The sequence below is a fragment of the Lissotriton vulgaris genome, chromosome 2_1 (genome assembly GCF_964263255.1).
Source record: "Lissotriton vulgaris chromosome 2_1, aLisVul1.2, whole genome shotgun sequence".
NCBI lineage: Eukaryota > Metazoa > Chordata > Amphibia > Caudata > Salamandridae > Lissotriton > Lissotriton vulgaris.
The window spans coordinates 1,070,936,551-1,070,958,960 of record NC_141687.1 but is presented as its reverse complement, the minus strand read 5'-3'; the positions used below and the strand labels follow the sequence as shown (position 1 = coordinate 1,070,958,960).

At 53.4% G+C, this 22,410-nt stretch overlaps 1 protein-coding gene across 2 annotated transcripts in view; it reads right to left on the bottom strand.

Annotated features, from left to right (window-relative positions):
• MCAM (melanoma cell adhesion molecule) overlaps positions 1-22,410 on the bottom strand; it is a 281,496-nt gene that overhangs the window by 107,231 nt on the left and 151,855 nt on the right. For both annotated transcript variants that reach the window (XM_086956758.1, XM_086956759.1), the window contains exons 5-6: positions 21,926-22,010; positions 21,491-21,670 (exon numbers count right to left, since the gene is read on the bottom strand). In XM_086956758.1, the coding sequence (XP_086812884.1) occupies positions 21,491-21,670; positions 21,926-22,010 (265 nt within the window). The remainder of the gene's footprint in view (positions 1-21,490; positions 21,671-21,925; positions 22,011-22,410) is intronic.

The window sequence follows — 22,410 nt, the reverse complement described above, 5'->3', positions numbered from 1 at the left end:
TCAAGGCCCAATAGCTGTTCCATGATAACGCGTACCATATCGGTAACTCCGGTATCGCGTTATCAAGGCATGTCGAGTAAGGTGTCATACGAATCGGGATGCTGCCCTCTCACCAACCCTGGCGACGAGGTTAGCATTCCGCCCTTCTAGAGGGACACGACATGTACGTAACTGTGAACCCCGGTTAAAGTTAACTAAAGCCTCAGCTCCACAAAATGGATGCTGCCACCACAGACACAAGTCTGACCTCCTGCTGCTGGGAGTCCTTCCAGCGAGGAGCACTTGGACAAAGGGTTTCCTGTCGAGGGCGCTGTTCGCACCGTCCCAGACAGGGTTTGTGTATTCTGGGTAGGTAGGGCTTTGGCGAGAAGGTGACTGCGGAGTGGCACCCCGGTGCTCACTACGCATCTGCCGGTTAGAACCAGTTCCAGGGGCGACAGCCCTGGCCTGGGGAAAGCCCGGCAGGGGAGAGGGGCGTAACTACCCCCCTTCCTGGTCCCACCCTTAGGGCAGGACCTAGTCATGTACCCACCCCTTTCTTTAGGATAAAGACCGGAGCGGGGACCCTTCCAAATTAGATCATCTTTGAATCAAGAATACTTTCTACGAAAGGACTTCAAGACTCTTCTCAAGATTTCTCCCTTGTGACTAAGGAGTAGTCACCCTGCATCAGCGGGCACCAACTAAGAACTCTGCGGTTTGCTGCAAGTCCTTCCTCAAGGATCCGACGGCCCAGCTCGACGAGAACCGGCTTCCCTGGCACCTCTGACCTCTACCCACGTCATCAGCCCAGCTGTGATCTGTGGGTGCGACGAGACCTCGAGGGACCGGCCATCATCAGAACCTGCACGCTCTTAAACCAGCACGACCATCGAAGCAATTCCCTGGTGAGTGCTCTGGGGTCCGAGAAGCCCCGACCCTGAGCCGCTCCAGCACCGAAGTGCAGTCTCCCAGCATCTCCACGATCTGCGTGGGGCCCTTCTGCTCGCTGCTCAGCACGTTGTCTGGTCACTAGCCGCTGGCTTGTGCCCTTCTGTGACGACATCCGAGAATCATCACTGCTGGTCTGGTTGCTCCAGACTGGCCCTTGCTTCCATCCTTGCGAGAAGCACCCCGGACCCTCCTGGTCCACTCAAGACGCCATCTTAGGCCCATCCCGTGGCCCCGAGATTTGCCAAGGCTTGTTGCCCCATCCTGGGCCCAGCGACGCCGACAGCATCATCCTTCGTGGGACAGCTCGCACCTCCACCGTGGTCGCCGACAACGCCTCCTGGTCCGTGAGACTGCAGAGCCTAGCGTCGCCCACTCACCTGGTCGAGGTGACGGCCAACCGGTGCCTTCCTGGTACCCTCTGACTACTGGCTAGTAGTACGAACTTGGTCCCCTCTGCTTTCAGGTTTCATCAATCCCCGATCCAGGCTTGGATCTCTACGAACTATTCAGCACTGGTCGCCGGCCAGCAACTCCTTTCTTCCGGCTCCTGGCTCGTCAGCGAAGACCCCGACGCCTGTAAGACTTGTGCAGCCGCAGCCCGCGTGGCTAGGTAACTCGGCATTTCGGTGCCTGCATAGCCTCCTTACTCTAGGGTCCCGAGTCCCTCGCTTCCGACTTGCCTTATCGGGTCCGCCCGAGACCTTAACCTTTCCGTGTCCTCGGACACTTGTTTTAATTGTGCACTTGAAGTATTTTCCTAAGAGATTTGGTTTGTGCTTAGTACCCTGTCCTCATAAAGAGTACAGGGCTGTTGTGATTCTTAATAAATATCCTGTTTATTTTCATAACACTTGTGTGGTGTCCTTTCACTTGGTGTTCGAGGGGTACATGTGTGGTAAACAGCTGGCTTAACGCGCCCTCTCGAGTCTTTAGCCTTAGACTGCTCGTATCCACGCTACTAGGATAGCTGGTCTATAAGGTTGACTTACAACCAAACACCATAAGGGTCGCTGGAACGATACATAGCGGTCGCTAGAATAGCGAACGTTGCATATCGGGCCAACTTCTCACATTGGTGAGCAGCGGTTGGGATTTGAGCTTGCTGTTGTTTTACCACACGTATCCTAAGAATATCTTGTTGAAAGATCGCATAAGTACTGTTAGTACATATAACTAAAGCTTAGAATACTCTGAGTTCTACTGAACCAGCTGTTGTAGCTCCTCAAGGCTTAGCACACCTTGGCTGCAACTCTAGCAAGGGAACAGTAGGGAAACACATAGTGTAGGTAGGTGCATCACTTACGCCACACTAGAAGCAGTATGTCGGACAAAGGAGGAAACTCTGAGTCTCCCCTTGTGTCAGTTGACCCTCCACAGGTCATCCCTTCAAGATATACTGCGCTTAACTTCCATGAGTTACGACAAGTATGTACCTCTAGGAAGATTAAGCAAGGGGCTAACCCCACCACCTCCTTTCTGATTGGTCTCCTCGAGACTTATGATGCCAGAAAGGCTGAGAAGCTTCTTAGCCATTCTAATCCAGAAGGAGACATGCCTCCCCTCGAGGGAACCCGAGATGATCCTGACCTCATCCACCTCGCAACTGAGAACGAAGATGGGGAGGAAGATGAGGATGAGGATCTCTCTGGGGATGAGGCAGATAAGGGACAGGTAGAAGTCGTCAGACTAAGCAGGTCCAACTTAAGCAAACATGATAGCGGTACTGGGGGACCCCTGGGGCCACTATCAGGTCAGCTTAACATTGGGAATGGACGAGCCAGATCTCTGTCGAGAGGCTCTGGCAGATCCCTTCAAACCAATGGCTCTCACAACTCGTCTCAGAGAGGGATGACATCCCCTCAGAGGAGAGTGTACGAAGCTAAGGAAAGGGCAGCTAATCTAAGGATCGAAAGGGAAGAACTTGCCCTGGCCAAAGAGAGGCTTGCCTTTGCAAGAGAGCAACAGTTAAGTGGGGTAGTCCCCACTGGTGGCAGCAATGTACCTAGCAATAGGGAAAAGAGTTTCGATACGAAACACCTTGGGAAGATAGTGCCCCCCTTTAAACAAGGGGACGACATCCACAAATGGATTACTGCTTTGGAGAGGGCCTGCACTGTGCAGGGCGTTCCCCAGAGTCAGTGGGCAGCTATCTTGTGGCTCTCCTTTGAAGGAAAAGGAAGAGACAAGCTCCTCACCACAAGGGTAGAGGATGTGAACGATTACCAAGTCTTGAAAAATACACTCGTTGAAGGGTTCGGCCTAACCACTGAGCAGTACAGGGTGCTGTTCAGGGATACCCAGAAAACGCAGTCTCAAGATTGGTCTGATTTTGTCGATTGTGCCACTAAGGCTTTTGAGGGCTGGTTACTGGGCAGTAAGGTTACTGATTACAAAGGATTGTATAATTTGATGATGAGAGAACAAATTTTAAACAATTGTCAGAACCAGTTGTTGCATCAGCATCTTGTCCACTCGGATCTGACCTCTCCCCAAGAATTGGGAAAGAAGGCAGACAGATGGGTTCGCACGAGAGTTAAACAGAACCAGGGCCAGAATCAAGGTGGTCAGAAGAAAGCAGACCAGAAGGGTAAAGATTCTAAGGGGGAACAAAATGACCAGAAGTCTTCGACAGGTCCCCAACAACCCAAAGAGGGTGGGGGTCAGGCTCCCCAAAAGAAGAAAGAAGGCCAATCCAAAAGATGGTGCCAGTACTGTAAAAGTAAATCTCACTGGTTTAGTGAGTGCACCAAGAAAGGAGGAGGGCAGACTCCTGCCACTGCAGCCCCTAAGGCACCTGTGCCCCCTAGTACAGTCAGCAGTGGTAGTGCGCCTCCCAAGGGTTTAGTAGGGTTAACCCTGGGTTCTGAGGGGCGTGACAACCTAGTTGGCACACTCACTCAGGCTGTCCTTGTCAGTACAGGGGACGCGGACGTGTCCCCTGACGTAAGCCCCAATTCTTTGGGCAAATACCGACAGACGCCTTTCATAAATGGAAAGATGGCTCAGGCCTATAGGGACACTTGTGCCAGCGTCACCATGGTGACGCCTAACTTTGTGGACCCTGGACAGATCATGCCAGGTACAGAATTCCTGGTGACCAATGCAAGCAATGTCACTACCAATCACAGTATGGCAGTTGTAGCTTTCTCCTGGGGAGGGGTAACTGGCCAAAAGAAGGTTGTAGTTAGTCCAGACCTCCCAGTGGATTGTTTGTTGGGCAATGATTTGGAGTCGTCACAATGGTCAGAAGTGGAGCACCGGACTCACATGGAAATGTTAGGCTTGCCAGCACATGTGTTCGCTGTGACCAGGTCACAGGTCAGGAAATGCCCCACTGAACAGGTGCTGGATCCTGGAACAGCGGACCAGACACCTCCCAAGAAAAAGAGCGGTAGGGTTAAGGCTGCGCCTTCCCCCTTGCCCCAGGTCGAGGATCAAGTCTCAGAGGAGGCTGACCTACAGGAATTGCGGGAAACTGAGCCTAGGGAATTCGAACTTGATCAAGTTGAATTCTTGGGTTCAGGGGGACCCTCAAGGGAAGACCTGGGGAAGGACCAGTTAGACTGCCCTTCTCTTGAACCCCTCAGACAGCAGGCTGCTGCTGAGGCTGCTGGGAACGCCACAGGTACCCACAAGGTATACTGGGAAGATGGACTCCTGTACACTGAGTCAAGAGACCCCAAGCCTGGCATGACCAGGAGGCTGGTTGTACCCTTGTCTCAGCGTGGTTTCCTACTTACCTTGGCCCACGAGATTCCCTTAGCAGGTCACTTGGGCCAGACGAAAACGTGGGACAGGCTTGTCTCGCACTTTCACTGGCCACACATGAACGAAGATACCAAGGAGTTTTGCCGCTCCTGTGTCACTTGCCAAGCCAGTGGTAAGTCAGGTGGCACGACGAAGGCCCCCCTTATACCACTGCCTGTGGTGGGGGTACCCTTTGAACGGGTGGGGATCGACATCGTCGGTCCCATGGAACCACCTACAGCATCAGGGCACAAGTTTATACTGGTGGTAGTGGATCATGCCACCAGGTATCCTGAAGCTATTCCCCTTAGGACCACTACAGCACCTGTTGTGGCAAGAGCCCTAGTTGGAGTATTCTCCAGAGTGGGCTTCCCTAAGGAGGTCGTCTCCGACAGAGGTGCAAACTTTATGTCGAGCTACTTAACTGCTATGTGGAAGGAATGTGGTGTCAACTACAAGTTCACTACACCCTATCATCCACAATGCAATGGGCTTGTTGAGAGATTCAACAGGACCCTTAAAGGGATGATTCATGGACTACCTGAAAAGCTTCGGCGTAGATGGGACGTCCTGATCCCCTGCCTCTTGTTCGCCTACAGAGAAGTCCCACAGAAGGGGGTTGGCTACAGCCCTTTTGAACTTTTGTACGGGCATCCTGTAAGAGGACCCCTGTGTTTGGTGAAGGAAGGATGGGAGAGACCTCTCAAAAAGCCTGCAACCAACATAGTGGACTATGTGCTCGGCCTCCGCTCGCGGATGGCTGAGTACATGGAAAAGGCATCTGAAAACCTTAAGGCCAGCCAAGAACTCCAAAAAGCTTGGCATGACCAAAAGGCTGTCTTGACTGTTTACCAGCCCGGACAGAAGGTGTGGGTGTTGGAGCCAGTGGCCCCAGCAGCACTCAAGGACAAATGGTCCGGGCCCTACACCATCCTGGAGAAAAAGGGAGAGGTCACCTACCTGGTCGACCTGGGAACTCCCCGGAGCCCCCACAGGGTGCTCCATGTCAACAGGCTAAAAGCATATGTCGACAGAAAGGACATGAGTTTGCTCATGGCCCTAGATGAGGGACAGGAGGAGGAGAGTGACCCTCTCCCCGACCTGCTCACTCAGAATCCTGACGATGGATCGGTAGATGGTGTTGTCTTTTGTGGCAGCCTCTCCGAACATCAACAGAGCGACTGTAAACAGGTTCTTCAGTCGTTCAGACATATGTTTTCTCTAACCCCCAGCCAGACCGATTGGTGTACCCATGAGGTTGACACTGGTGACAGCTTGCCCGTGAAGAGTAAAATCTACCGGCAGCCTGATCACGTTAGAGACTGCATCAAGAGTGAAGTGCAGAAAATGTTGGAGCTGGGAGTCATTGAGCCCTCGGATAGCCCTTGGGCTAGTCCCGTAGTTCTAGTGCCGAAACCTCACACCCAGGGTGGTAAGAGAGAGATGAGGTTTTGCGTAGACTACAGGGGTCTCAATGCAGTCACTAAGACTGACGCCCACCCAATACCAAGGGCAGACGAGCTTATCGATAGATTGGCTTCGGCCAACTACCTAAGTACGTTTGACCTGACAGCTGGGTATTGGCAAATCAGGTTAGCTGAGGACGCCAAGCCTAAAACCGCATTTTCAACCCCTGGTGGGCATCTTCAGTTCGTGGTGATGCCCTTTGGTCTGAAAAATGCACCTGCCACCTTCCAACGGTTGGTGAATCAAGTCCTTACTGGGCTGGATGACTTCTGCGCGGCGTATCTTGACGATATCGCTGTCTTTAGCTCCACCTGGGAGGATCACCTGGTCCACCTGCGGAAGACGTTAGAGGCACTGCAAGCCGCAGGTCTCACTATCAAGGCCACCAAGTGCCAGATAGGGCAGACACAGGTTGTATACCTGGGCCACCTTGTAGGTGGAGGCCAGGTTCAGCCACTGGAGAGCAAGATACAGTCAATCAGGGACTGGGCTCCTCCAACCACCCAGACTCAGGTTCGAGCTTTCTTGGGCCTGACTGGATACTACCGGAAGTTTGTCAGGAACTATGGTTCCATCGTGACACCATTAAACGAACTGACAAGCAAGAAAATGCCAAAAAAGGTTCAGTGGACAGCGAGCTGTCAAAAAGCATTCGATGACCTAAAGCAGGCCATGTGCACGGCGCCTATCCTCAAGAGTCCGGACTACTCCAAACCATTCATTGTCCAAACAGATGCTTCTGAGTTGGGTGTGGGAGCTGTTCTTTCTCAACTGAATTTTGATGGTCAAGACCAGCCCATTGCTTTTATAAGTAGAAGGCTGACCCCTAGAGAGAAGAATTGGTCAGCTATTGAGAGGGAGGCCTTTGCTGTGGTTTGGGCCCTGAAGAAGCTGAGGCCATACTTGTTTGGCACTCACTTCAAGATTCAGACCGACCATAAGCCCCTCTTGTGGCTAAATCAGATGAAGGGTGAAAACCCCAAACTGCTAAGGTGGTCCATTTCCCTACAGGGGATGGACTTTACAGTGGAACATAGACCTGGTACTGATCATGGCAATGCCGATGGGCTCTCCAGATATTTCCACTTAGAACAAGAAGACTCACCTGGTCAAGGTTAGCTTATTGTTCCGACGTTTGGGGGGGGGTCATGTAGGAGAGTAGGGTCTGCAATCCTATGATCACCCAGATTTTTTGCTTTTGTTTCACTGGTTTACGACTTTCTCTGGCTGTGGGCCTGCTAATCAGACCCACAGCCTGGCTGTTCTCTTTCTAAATTACGATATGTACCCTAGGTGCATTTACCAATTGGTACTGGGCCACCTTATCAGACCCCGTAACGCAGGGCATAGGTGTACCCAGGGCCGCCAGGAGCTGCAGCATGTATTATGCCACCCCTGGCTGGCCTCTCAAATTTGACACAACTGGCTGCACGACAGCTGGGGCGAAGACGTGTAACCACCCTTCGCTTTAGGTATAGTAGCCCTATATCTAACCATACACTGGACACCCGAGTCCCTATCAGTCACTCCTATGGCAGGCCTTATCAATCCTGAAGGCAGAGTGCGTGGGCTCGTGTGAGTTAGGTTCAGGCCCGAGCCGAGCCCGGCTGCAGCTTGCGGGATCAAGGCCCAATAGCTGTTCCATGATAACGCGTACCATATCGGTAACTCCGGTATCGCGTTATCAAGGCATGTCGAGTAAGGTGTCATACGAATCGGGATGCTGCCCTCTCACCAACCCTGGCGACGAGGTTAGCATTCCGCCCTTCTAGAGGGACACGACATGTACGTAACTGTGAACCCCGGTTAAAGTTAACTAAAGCCTCAGCTCCACAAAATGGATGCTGCCACCACAGACACAAGTCTGACCTCCTGCTGCTGGGAGTCCTTCCAGCGAGGAGCACTTGGACAAAGGGTTTCCTGTCGAGGGCGCTGTTCGCACCGTCCCAGACAGGGTTTGTGTATTCTGGGTAGGTAGGGCTTTGGCGAGAAGGTGACTGCGGAGTGGCACCCCGGTGCTCACTACGCATCTGCCGGTTAGAACCAGTTCCAGGGGCGACAGCCCTGGCCTGGGGAAAGCCCGGCAGGGGAGAGGGGCGTAACTACCCCCCTTCCTGGTCCCACCCTTAGGGCAGGACCTAGTCATGTACCCACCCCTTTCTTTAGGATAAAGACCGGAGCGGGGACCCTTCCAAATTAGATCATCTTTGAATCAAGAATACTTTCTACGAAAGGACTTCAAGACTCTTCTCAAGATTTCTCCCTTGTGACTAAGGAGTAGTCACCCTGCATCAGCGGGCACCAACTAAGAACTCTGCGGTTTGCTGCAAGTCCTTCCTCAAGGATCCGACGGCCCAGCTCGACGAGAACCGGCTTCCCTGGCACCTCTGACCTCTACCCACGTCATCAGCCCAGCTGTGATCTGTGGGTGCGACGAGACCTCGAGGGACCGGCCATCATCAGAACCTGCACGCTCTTAAACCAGCACGACCATCGAAGCAATTCCCTGGTGAGTGCTCTGGGGTCCGAGAAGCCCCGACCCTGAGCCGCTCCAGCACCGAAGTGCAGTCTCCCAGCATCTCCACGATCTGCGTGGGGCCCTTCTGCTCGCTGCTCAGCACGTTGTCTGGTCACTAGCCGCTGGCTTGTGCCCTTCTGTGACGACATCCGAGAATCATCACTGCTGGTCTGGTTGCTCCAGACTGGCCCTTGCTTCCATCCTTGCGAGAAGCACCCCGGACCCTCCTGGTCCACTCAAGACGCCATCTTAGGCCCATCCCGTGGCCCCGAGATTTGCCAAGGCTTGTTGCCCCATCCTGGGCCCAGCGACGCCGACAGCATCATCCTTCGTGGGACAGCTCGCACCTCCACCGTGGTCGCCGACAACGCCTCCTGGTCCGTGAGACTGCAGAGCCTAGCGTCGCCCACTCACCTGGTCGAGGTGACGGCCAACCGGTGCCTTCCTGGTACCCTCTGACTACTGGCTAGTAGTACGAACTTGGTCCCCTCTGCTTTCAGGTTTCATCAATCCCCGATCCAGGCTTGGATCTCTACGAACTATTCAGCACTGGTCGCCGGCCAGCAACTCCTTTCTTCCGGCTCCTGGCTCGTCAGCGAAGACCCCGACGCCTGTAAGACTTGTGCAGCCGCAGCCCGCGTGGCTAGGTAACTCGGCATTTCGGTGCCTGCATAGCCTCCTTACTCTAGGGTCCCGAGTCCCTCGCTTCCGACTTGCCTTATCGGGTCCGCCCGAGACCTTAACCTTTCCGTGTCCTCGGACACTTGTTTTAATTGTGCACTTGAAGTATTTTCCTAAGAGATTTGGTTTGTGCTTAGTACCCTGTCCTCATAAAGAGTACAGGGCTGTTGTGATTCTTAATAAATATCCTGTTTATTTTCATAACACTTGTGTGGTGTCCTTTCACTTGGTGTTCGAGGGGTACATGTGTGGTAAACAGCTGGCTTAACGCGCCCTCTCGAGTCTTTAGCCTTAGACTGCTCGTATCCACGCTACTAGGATAGCTGGTCTATAAGGTTGACTTACAACCAAACACCATAAGGGTCGCTGGAACGATACATAGCGGTCGCTAGAATAGCGAACGTTGCATATCGGGCCAACTTCTCACACAGCCATTGCGGATAAATGTATGTGAATGGAAGCATAGGCTAGATTACATTTGTACAGATGGAAAAGATAACAAATGATGTTCTGAATAGATGCATCTAGCGGGTTAATGTTGTGGCCTGCACAATAAATGACAAACCGCTTCCACTTTGCCGCATAGCATGCTCTAGTGGTGGGCTTCCTTGCCTCCCGGATGATGTCCATACAGTCAGGAGGTAAGTTGAGGTAGCCAAAGTCTAAGACCTCAGGAGCCAGATCGCCAGATTGAGCTGTTGCGGATCTGGATGCTGAATGTCGCCATGGCTCTGCATCAAAAGCCTGGGCGTGAGGTGCAGCCTTTGATGCAGTACCACGGAGAGTTCTAGAAACGTGGTGTACCATGGTTGGCTCGCCCACGTTGGAGCAACCAGGATGAGAGTCATCGAGTGCTGCTTCAGCTTGCGTGCCACCAGCGGTATCAGAGGTGCTGGGGGAAAAGCGTACGCAAATTTGCCTGACCAGTTCATCCATATCACATTGCCCTGCGACTGCGGGTGTGGGAACCTGGCGGCGAAGCTTTGGCATTTTGCGTTCTCCCTTGTGGCGAACAGGTCTAGCTCTGGATGACCCCACCTTCGGAAGTACGGTTGGAGTACTGATGGATGTATCTCCCACTCGTGCATTTGGTGGCTGTGCCTGCTGATTGTCCTTGCCCGGGAGGTGTTCTGCCATGAGGAAGATGTTCTTCTGAATGGCCCACTTCCACATGCTCTGAGCCAGATGAAACAGCTGCGGAGAGTGTGTTCCTCCCTGCTTCTGAATGTAGTACATGGCCGTCATGTTGTCCGTCCGGATCAACACGACCTTGTTGCACAGATGTACTTTGAAGGCCTTTAGTGACATGAAGATTGCCATCAGTTCCAGAACATTGATGTGCATCCTTCGTTGCTGTTGCGTCCATAGTCCCTGCACAGTGTAATTGAGTACATGAGCTCTCCATCCCTGGAGAGAAGCGTCCGTCGTCAGGATGATCTGTGGCACAGGCTCCTGGAACGGTTGTCCCTTGCAAAGGTTTTGTGGGTTCCACCAATGCAGAGAGTTGTATGCCCGACCGCTCACCAACACTAGGTCTTTCAATTGTCCGTGAGCCTGAGTCCACTGACGTGCTAAGCACTCCTGAAGCGGACGCATATGTAGTCTCGCGTGCGGGACTATGGAGAAGCAGGAGGCCATCATGCCTATCAACTGCATGAACACTCGCGCTGGAAGCGAGCGTTGAGGTCTGAACTTCTGTATCAGCGATTGAATGCTGTTGACCCTCACTGAATTTGGCTGTACTGTGGCTGCCAGAGTGTTTATCGTCGCACCCAGATACTGCCGTATGTGGGCGGGTTGCAGGTGGGACTTTGGGTAATTCAGTGAGAATCCCAGATCGTGAAGGAGGAGAATGGTGTGGGACATGTGGGCGGCACACTGCTGGGCTGACTTTGCCTGAATGAGCTAGTCATCCAGATAAGGGTAGGCGTGAATGTTTTCTCTCCTCAGGTGCGCTGCCACTGTCGCCAGGCACTTTGTAAACACCCTGGGTGCCGTGGTGACTCCGAAAGGCAAAACCTTGAACTGGTAATGTTGGTTTTGGATGGTGAACCGGAGGTATTTCTGTGTGACGGGTGCAGCGGAATATGAAAATACGCATCCATTAGGTCTAAAGTTGCGAGGAAATCCCCTTGACTGAGCAATGGGAGTACCTGCTGCAGGGTCAACATATGAAAATGCTCCGATAGAATGTATTGATTGAGGGGTCTGAGGTCGAGTATGGGTCAGAGGGACCCGTCCTTTTTTGGAATCAAGAAGTATAGTGAGTAAACTCCTGTGGCTCTTTCTTCCACAGGCACGAGCTCGATTGCATCTTTTTGCAGCATGACGAGTACCTCCTGCTGCAATAAGTGCAAATGCTCGGCAGACATAGGACGGTGTCTTGGGGGTATGTTTGGCGGAGTGGATGTTAACTCCAGACAATAACCGTACTGGACAAGTTTTGTGACCCACCTGTCTGTGGTGATGGACTTCCAGACTGGCAGGAACCTCTGAAGTCTCCCCCGACCGGTGTTGCGTGGTCGGGGGGTAGTGACAAGGCGTCGCTGATTGTTGTTGTTGGCAGAGGATCTGGCGTTGTTGTTTCCTCTGCCTCTGCCCTTGGCGCTGTTCCCACGATATCCACCACGACTCTGTTTGATGTAGGTGGATTGTGTACTGCCCTTATAATACTGCGTGGGTTGTGAGCTTTGGCCTCTGGAAACACCTCTATTGCTTGAGCGACGAAAAGAACCACCACTGAATTGCTGGGACTGCAAGGCCCCCATGGACTTAGCAGTGTCAGTGTCCTTTTTTATCTTTTCTAAGGTGGTGTCCACCTCAGGGCCGAACAGACGATCAGGGTTAACTGTTCGATTAAGAATGGTGGTCTGTAGCTCTGGCTTAAATCCCGAGATTCTAAGCCAGGCATGTCGTCTCAGCATGACGCTAGTGTTGACAGCTCTGGCCGTGGTGTCAGCCGCGTCCAGTGCACATTTAATAGAAGCATTGGATATTAGCTTCCCCTCTTGGATGAGCATCTCAGCTGCCTCTTTGTATTCGTCTGGCAGGTGCTGCAACAGGGTCTCCAGTGTGTCATAGTGTGCCCTGTCATACCTTGCTAGAAGTGCTTGTGTATTGGAAATGCGCCAGATATTGGCCGCTTGAGCTGCCACCCTTTTCCCTGATGCCTCAAACATCTTTTTTTTTTTTTTTTTGAAAACCTTTATTGCACAGTAGAATCAAACAAATACGGGCCTACAACCATCCGGCTGGCCTCGGCAGCATTTGAATCACAGTAGCAAGCTATTGGGCGACCCGGCAGCATATTAACGCAAAGCAAGATTAAACTGAGTTACACTGGAAACTTTTGCGCCACCGGGAAGTAGGAGAAGTGAAGGTTCAATTTTAAAGTTTTTAGTATGTCCATAAAAGAAACAAAGAAGGATCAGAGGCAAAATAGACCATCCAGGACATAAGTGGGCAAGTGTCAGCATCGGCATCAAGCAAACAATATCAGCTAAGCAATTGACCGCAGAAGAATAGGGCAGGAGAAGCATTGAGCAAACATTACTGCATACGGAAGCTAATACCCACAACACAGCGATCCACCCAATGACCCAGAGAAAAAGGAAGAGAAAAGAGTAGAAGTAGAAGAGAAAATAAGGCCCATAGGAACTAAAACGAACAAAGGAATACCCGCCCCACCCAACACGCATGCAGAGGCTACGGCCTACCCCCCCCCTAGCAGTGTGTCTGTCGCCCAAAAAAAGAGTACCCGAAATACAGAAGAAGAGAAAAGAAGGAAAAGAAATCACAGAAGGCCGGAGGAGGGCCGATTCAAAATGAGCAAACAATCAACGTATTCACCCTCGGCCATCCCTCCTCGGATCCCGACCCGACACCGTAACAACGTACACCACCCCAGCTGTCCCGTTTAACCATCAACAATGTCAGCACCAGACCACATTAGAGAACGTGAAGACAGCATCAGCCTTGTCCCCGTCGATCCAGCCAGACAATGAGGTCCAGGCGAGCAGCGGCCATCTTAGTCGGGAGTCGCAGATGTAAGGACCATAACCGAGTCAAAGACCCTTCACATAGGTCTGCCCAACGTAAAGCCAAACAGTCAGTAGCTACCCAGTAAAGGTGGAAACACAGCAGCAGTACCTGAAGGCCGACTGACCAGGACCACAGCAGCAGTCCCATGATAGAGCAAGGGGGCCCACCGGGGGGCCACGAGGTAGGCACAAAGCAGGGCGTCCAGCAAGAACTCTCCAGCCGATGGACAGGGTCTAGTGCCTCACTTCCCAGCGCATCCTGAAGGGGTAACACGGCAGCCGTCTCGTCCGGAGTCTTCCGTGCCTCCACATACGTCAGGAGATACTGGCAACCACCGCCGATCGCAGGGTGTGGCAAGGCGGGCAGAGCATGACGAGCAATACAGCAAAGCGGGGGCTCACCAGGCACCGCAGCATCCAGTCGGTCCTCCAGGTCCCGGGCGTTCGCACGCATAAAGGATCGCAGGTCGCTCAGGGCGTCTAGAACAGAAGCAATCACAAAGGGTTCCTTAGCAGCAGATTCACGCACCCAGAGGGCGTCGCCATGTTGTCGTCCTCGATAATGTCCGCCAGTGTCCATCTCAAAAACAAAGTGCCAGCAGTGGTTCCAAGAAGCACAGTCGCCGTGGGGTCGACTACCGCAAATCTGTCCCCGGCTGCCCGGATCCAGCTACAATGCAGCACGCATCTCGAAGAGTGCCCCGTGCAGTATTTCGAGGGCAGCAACCGAGGTGCAGGGCGCCCGGTGAAAAATGGCGTCCACCGTAGCGCTGAGGAGTAGGTAAGCTCCCAGTGCCGGTCCCAAGTCGAGTGAGGGACACAATGTATCTCCGGCAGCAATCCCTGGAAGCGAGCGTGGAGATGTGCAGGGCCAGGCGGTACACTGTATCAAGTGCTGCAACAGTAACTCGCCAGCCGCCGGTCCCTCCCACTGCAAGCGTCCGCTGTTGCCGAGTCCTGGGACAGCCGTCTTCGGGAACAAAGACCCGGTCTCTCACACGCCGTGTTGAGGCGAGACAGGGACGTATCTCCGGGTCCACCGCAAGATGCACAGCGGGGAACACACCATCCGAGTCAGGATCACAACCCGATTCCGAAGCGCCTACGTTTATGCAGGATGGACGTCAGGATCTGCAGCGATTCGGACAGAAAGCGGGCGGGTCAGCGGAGCCGAGGAGTCAGGCGGCCATCATTGCCTCAAACACCTTTGATTCTTTATCTGGGGGAGGAGCATCACCCGTTGTTTGAGAATTAGCTCTCTTCCGGGCATTAGAAACAACAAGAGAGTCTAGAGGGAGCTGTCCCTTGATGTAAGTAGGGTCAGTAGGTGCTGGCTTATACTTCTTCTCTATCCTAGGGTTTACGTCGGAATCCAGGAGAAGGCACTGGAATGGATCATCTCCTTCCTCGACGGAAGAACACAGAGAGTCCGCCTACCACCGTACAAGTCAGAGGCCACCGAAGTCATCTGCGGCATCCCTCAAGGATCCTCGCTGAGCCCCCACCCTCTTCAACGTCTACATGAGCCCCCTCGCGGCCATCGCACGCCAGCACAACCTCAACATCATCTCCTACGCTGACGACAACCAGCTGATTCTCTCCCTCACCAACGACCCCGCCACCGCCAGAGCCAACCTTCACGAAGGGATGAAAGACGTAGCCGAGTGGATGACAACCAGCCGCCTGAAACTGAACTCAGACAAGACGGAAGTCCTCATCCTGGGCTCCTCGCCCTCAGCCTGGGACGACTCCTGGTGGCCCCCCGCCCTGGGCTCCGCACCCAAACCAACAGACCACGCACGCAACCTGGGCTTCATCCTGGACTCCTCCCTCTCCATGACCAGACAAGTCAAAGCCGTCTCCGCGTCCTGCTTTAACATCCTGCGCATGCTACGGAAGATCTTCCGGTGGATCCCCACTGAGACCAGGAAGACGGTCACCCAGGCCCTCGTCACCAGCCGACTGGACTACGGCAACGCCCTCTACGCCGGAACCACCGCCAAGCTCCAGAAGAGACTCCAGCGGATCCAGAACGCCTCAGCCAGACTCATCCTCGACATCCCCTGACGCAGCCACATCTCCGGACATCTAAGAGACCTGCACTGGCTCCCCGTCAACAAGAGAATCACCTTCCGTCTCCTCACCCACGCACACAAAGCCCTACACGACCAAGGCCCGAGCTACCTCAACAACCGCCTCAACTTCTACGCTCCCAAACGCCACCTCCGATCGACCAACCACGCCCTCGCCGCCGTCCCCCGCATCCGAAGAGCGACAACAGGAGGAAGGTCCTTCTCCTACCTGGCCGCCAAGACCTGGAACTCCCTCCCGTCCGACCTGCGCCTGACCCAAGACCACCTCTCCTTCAGGAAGAAGCTCAAGACCTGGCTGTTCGAGCAGTAGCAGCACCCCCCCCCCCCCCCCCCAAGCGCCTTGAGACCCTCCGGGTAAGTAGTGCGCTCTATAAATGTCTGTGATTGATTGATTGATTGATTACCCTGGCTCTGGTAGGCTCCTTAAAAATGTCCCCAGCATGCTTTAAGACACCCTTTAACATAGGGAGAGTCTTCACAGTCCTCTCTGAGACGGAAAAGGTGTCAAAGAGAAAGTCCTCCTCAATGGGGTCAGCATGGAGCTGGACGTCATGGTTCTTAGCCGCCCGTCAATGAGGGCATGAAAAGCTGCAGAATCCTCAGTGGGTGACGTTTTCACCGCGTAGAGTTGAGTGAGGGTCACCTGGGTCAGCCCCAGCTGCCCAGGGCTCATTGACATCATTAGGGTCTGTGTAGACAGGATAGCTGTACTCATCCTCATCATCACCCTCACCATCTTCCACGTCAGAGTAAGTGGGCGAGGCATTATGGGCCTGTGGAGAGAGTGGTTCCACAAGAACAGGACCGAAGTGGAATCCTTCTTCTTCTTCAAAGGAATCTTGTAGGACTCCATAGGCCTTTCCGGGGCAATTTTCCTTTTATGCAGGGAAAGCCTGCCCGTTTCGGCATCGATAAAGTGTTCACGTTGTTCCTCCAACGAAGATTGTCGATGCTTTTGGGTTGGAACCCCTGTGGTCGACTTCGGCACCGAGGGCACCGTCTCAGAGACACCCGTTCCCAAGTTAGGGGCGAAAGCCTTCGGCGCCACCTTTGGCGGCAATGTGAAATGGATCGGCGTCGACCCTTTTTGAGGCTACTCAACTGGCTTCGAGGGCGGAGCATCTTTAGGGCTGACTGTCGAGGCCGTCTCCCTGATGTGCAGTAAGGAGTCGGTCACCTTCTTGGTGAAAGCGGCGGACGGCTGCACCGAGTCGCTGGGATCCTTCGAGGCACCACTAGACGTGGACTCGTGGGTTGCACCGCTTTTGGCCTTTTGGCCTTATCCTGTTGGCGCGGAGTCTCGAGAGCCTTCGGATCATCGAGCCCTTTATTGGCGTTGACCTTCTTCGGCGCCGATTTACTCGACCACCTTGACTTTTGTCTTCGGCGTGGCAGACTTAGTCTCGACGCCCTTGACTTGTGTCTTCGGCTCGACCAGAACCTTGTGCTTCGTCGACGCCGACGGCTCTGAGTGCTTGGATCCGACCAAGGTAACTTGCACTTTCGGTTTCGTGGAGGGTACCGGTGCTTTCAACTGCGTCGAGTCCGATGGTTTTGCTTTCGGTTTCGATTTCTCAGGGCGCGGCTCAATAGTAATGTCCGTAGCCGAGCCCGAAGGCGGGCCGTAGAATCCATTGCAAGGTTTTGGGTAAGGCCTACTGGCGATCCCTCGACCTGAGCCTGTTGAAGCGGTACGGCCCCAATGTCTGTCTGAGGTAGCTCTTCGCTCGAGCTATCTTCCATGGCCCCAAAGGCCCCTTCGTCGTCTCCTACCTCCTCGACGACTTCTTCGGCCTCAAACATTTCAGCGTCGTAGTCGACCTCCGACGCGGGATTCGGCAAGGTTTCTTCAACTTCCCGGTCATCTCCTTCGTCATCCCCGGCATCGAAGATGTCCACAGGTGCCGGTGCAGTCTGCTGGGCCTCCTGGCGTGCAGCACGTCGATGCTTAAGCATCTTCTTGGACCTGAAACAGGAACAAGCCATGCAACTGGCTTCATCATGATCCGGCGACACACTTGTTGCACACCGGGTGGATGTCGATGTGGGGATACTTGGAGTTGCACACGGGACATCTCTTGAACGGACTACGGTCCATGATGAGCAGTCGATAGCGTCCTCGACTGGGCCTTCCGGGTTGAGAGCAAGCGGTTCTGTAGACTCCGGCTCGGGACCGAACCGGAACGAGTAGGCACCGAACGCTAGACAATACCGACGAATAAGACTAAAGGCCTTTTGGCCTTAAGAAAGTTTTTTTATCGATTCCGACAGAGTGAACCAATATACATCCGAACCCAATGGCGGAAAAAAACAATCTGAGGATGGAGTCGATGCCCATGCGCACTGTAGTCCAGGGGAGGAGCCACCTCTCTCGTGATACTTCGAAGACTCTTCCAGGACAACAATGTGCGATCATCCGAACCCAACACTAGGCGGCGATCTATGCACAGATATGAATTCAGCAGCCCACATGCCTCGAACTCTTTATTACACTCACAGAGCCACACCTACGCTTGCACACACACAAACATTCATTATAAATAACCTACCACGTGAACAACATGCCTTCCCATCATCACATCAGGCGGTATTGCCCCTTATAACAGTGTACTCCGAAGATCGTACAATGATATGTGCAAGGGACGTCAGCGAACCGATCGGCGCCCTCGCCTCTGCCACAGCGGACCACGTGTGAGAGACCGTCACCTCCAAGCGCCTGAACAACCAGCACAACGACATCCCCTGAATGGCCATCCAAGGAGGACTGCCAGCGAGAGCCTCAACTGATACAAGTCCTGCCCGAGAGGGTGCACCGCAGATGAGATAACCTACCATCTCTTCTGGGAGTGTGTATATGCTCAGGACCTGCTGAAAGCCCTAGGCACGGAGGCACAGAGCTTAGGACCTGGATACCGACATCGTGCATCACCGTGGACTCAGCGATGTATGGTCTGTCCCCAGGGACACATGCACCAAGGAGACATCCAGGACTGCTGGAGGCTCCTATGCTGTTTTAGAGATGTTCTTCCGTTTTCCAGAAACTGCCTGGTAGTAGGGAAGAAGGAGACATTGATCCTGCAGTGCCGACAGATGATCCACAGCCTCCTGCGAGACTACGCTGCACTGTACGGATCAGATGAAGACTGCGACGACGAAACCTGAGGACCCAAAGAGGTCCCCTTGTACCCTTACACAAGGGGTGGCCCAGAGGGGGCCATTAACCTCTTTGTCCTTTTTTTTCTTTAACCCGGGGACCGAATGGCAACAGGGTAGAGGAGAAGACAGATGAAAACAGGTGGAGTAAATTTAGTTATTTACTGTAATGTATTTGACTAAAATGACCTTTTCCCTTCACAGGAAAAAGTTCAATGGGATAGCTTGGACACTTGTTGTCAAGTTTGTTACCAATGACTTACGAATAACAAGGATTGAAAATACAATAGGTCTCGCCTTTGATGAAGTTTAAGCCATTTGCTTTGCTAATGATATTGTATAGCAAAGCAAATGGCTTTAACTTAATGAAAGGCAAGACCTATTGCATTTTAATGCTTGTTCCTCAGTGGTACCTGTCTCTGTCCTGTGTTTCCCATCAGTGTTATCGCAGGAATATTAATAAAAAATAAAAACAGCCCACCAGACCAGAAAATAGGCCCACAACAACACACAATATCCTGTAAGGCCAGCCCCTTTGCAACTGCAAGTTTGCCCATAGGGCAGCCCGACCGGTGCCCCCTCAGTGGTGGCTGACCCTGGCCTGTCTTCCTCCCCTCACTGGTAGCCAACGCTCACTTTCGGAGCTGTCTCCCCCCAGCCATCTCTCTTTAGGTTTCTGTGCTCTGTCTCTTCCTGTCATTACTCTTGCCCTGTCGTTTGTCACAGGCAGGTCCAGTGAACAGCAGACATCGGTGGGGACAGTGAATGTGAGTGAGAACAGCTGCTGTCTGGGCCTTGGGCTCGGCTGCCTCCGGGAAGCGCAGCTGGAGCTTAGCGCTGTCTGCTGGGCACATGTTCGCCCAGTGCACCCTGTGTGCTCTCCGAGTACTGTGGATCCGGCCCAGCCCCGGGGAACCACTCTGCGACGAGGCCTGTCTTTGTGTGAATGGCAGTGGGTGCTGTCGGGGAGGGGCTCGCTCTCAGTAGGGAGCGCTTCCTCTCCAGGGAGCACTGACAGCAGGGGCTCTCTCGTGGGATGGAAGCGCTGAACCTGACACGAAGAAGAGTGCTGCAGCATAGCAATTACACTATTAAACAGGAACAGACTGACAGCAGGGCCCTTCCCAAAGAGAGGGGGCCTGACTGAGAGTGCTGTCACGGCAATAGGAACACTGGCACAGAGTGCTGTCTTAGGAAGAGGAACACTGACACTATCAAATGATGGCAAACCCAAACAGTAGCACTGACGCAGACAGAGAGGCACGAACAGAGAGTACTGTCACAGAGAGGGAGACGCTAACAGAGTGCTGTCACAGAGAGGGAGACGCTAACAGAGTGCTGTCACAGAGAAGGCAACACTAACTGAGAGTGCTGTCAGAGTGCGGTCACAGAGATGGAGACACTAACAGAGAGTGCTGTCCCAGAGAGGGAGACACTAACAGAGAGTGCAGTCACAGAGAGGGAGACATTAACACAGAGTGCTGTCACAGAGAGGGAGACACTAACAGAGAGTGCTGTCATAGAGAGAGACTCTAACAGAGTGTAGTCACAGAGAGGGAGAGAGACTAGCAGAATGCAGTCACCGAGAGGGAGACACTAACAGAGTTTGCTGTCACACAGAGAGAGAGAGAGTCTCTAACAGAGTGCTGTCACGGGTGGGAAGCCCTGAGTGCACAGGGTGCTCTCGCCAGAGGGAGCATGAGCGTTTGGGGGCAGCACCCTCAGAGAGTGCTATTGCAGGCAGGGGAGTACTGGCAGAGAGCGCGAGTCCTCTCAAATTAAACAAAGGAACTTTCTAGAGTGTTTTCTTGGAATTGCTACTAATTTTCTCTACTCTGGATGGCTCCTTTAAAAGTGGGGGCACTGACGGCATCTGTAGAGAGTGGGAGCAGTGCGGCAGGTGGCAGCCTGGTGGGGTGCTAATGCAGTGTCTGGGGAGAGTCCGATAACTCCAAAAACCTCCCGGACGGACAGTGCGACAGTTACGCATTTGTAACCCTTAGCCTGACGCTGTCCCTGAACAAGCGCCTTTGGCTACAACAATCTTCCTCCCCAGCTGGCAGACAGAACTCCAACTCCGAGACTGATGATGCTGTGTAGGATCCTACACAGCATCATCAGTCTCGGAGTCCGAGAGGGAAGCTCCCGGTTCCGAGATGATCTGGAGCCGAGGAGAGGAGGGGAGGAGGGAATGTGAAAGCGTGCCATCCGTGCGTGATGATCTGGAGCCGACTTGGGGAGGGAGGGAAAGCACGCCATGCGCGCGTTGTGCTTAAAGGTGAGCCGACTCCGAGACTGCTGACGCGTACACGTGCACACACTCCGAGACTGCTGACACATACGCGTCCACACCTCCTGTCAGTCCGTACGCATGCACATATCCTGTCCTCCTTCGGCAGAAAATCGACGACAACAGATCTCGCTAAGGGAGCAGCGCATGCGCTGCGTCGCTAGGCGAGACCTAAAAAGGACTTTGTTGAAGGTGACGATTGATGTATCTGAACCAGAACCAAGGCCCTGACAAGAGAAAAAAAACTGTGTTGCGCAATGTTTCTGCATTCTCTCTCGTCTGTGACTTGGCACACTATCCTCACACTGCCTTTTATTTTACCCATGGCCTGCCACACTTGCCCCGTCATGTCTCAATTCTGGCCTCACACATTCTTGCATAAACTTCTCTTACATGTTGTGTTGTACATTCAACCATCAGCTCCTGTCTTACCTCCCCTGCCTTCCTGCCTGTGGCACTTACACTCTTTCTTCACCCCCTCTCAACAGTGCTTTGTCACACACTTGGCCATGTCTCACGCGGCGTCGCGCCCAATCCCCCCTCCCTCTCTGCTAGTGGCTGTACTTACAGTACACTGTGATGTTGACCCGGTCAGACTCCATCATGCGGTCCATGCCCGGCATCCGGAAGTTCACCTCACAGTAGAACTGCGCCTCACGGTCCTGCTTGTGCACCGGTGCGTAGAGGGTACTGCTGACGGTGAACAGTCCGCTCGACTCCGTTGTGATGCCGGTGGTAATACGGATCTCTGTGAGGGGAAAAGGCAAAGTTCACGGACCGAGAAGAGGAGGGATGGATGAAGGCAGGGCGGTAAATGGGCAGGTAAAATCTGGAACTGGGTGTCAGCACTTCTCAACACTACTGCAACACATTTACTGGGACAGTACCAGCACTTCTCAAGGTCAAACACTAAACATGTTCTCTAAATAGTAGCACATCCCCTGCCCCCCCACCCTCTCCCCGGGTGTGTGCCACCAACAGCGTCTGTCCTGATGGTACCTACTTTCATTTTGCTGCAGGGGGGTCCGACCCTTGTACCAGGTGATGTTAGGGGCTGGAAAGCCATTCCTGGCCGAGCACTCTGCGATCTGAAAGAAAGAGAGGGGTGGGCGTAAATGCACGCTTCTTCCTTTCATGAGGGCTCAGGGCATGCTGCAGTGTAAGCTGAGCTTCCTACAGCAGTGCCAGCCAGTGCTATAAGACGCCACTGAGGTGAGCTTCCTCCAGCACTGCCTGCTTAATGTGTGAGAGTCCAGCTGTTTCAGCTTCCTGTCTTCCTCACTGCACTGTGCAGGTTCCAGCTCCCTCAGCAGTGACAGGTCAGTGTTGTAATAACCTAGCCGTGTGAACCTACCCCAGGCCAGAAGTGCCCTAGCAGTAATATATGACCTCTTTTTGCACTGCTATTTTTATCCCACATTATGAGCGTCCTTCAGCACTGCCTAGTCAGTGACAGAGGAGCCCAGCAGTGTGAGCTTCCTCCAGGAG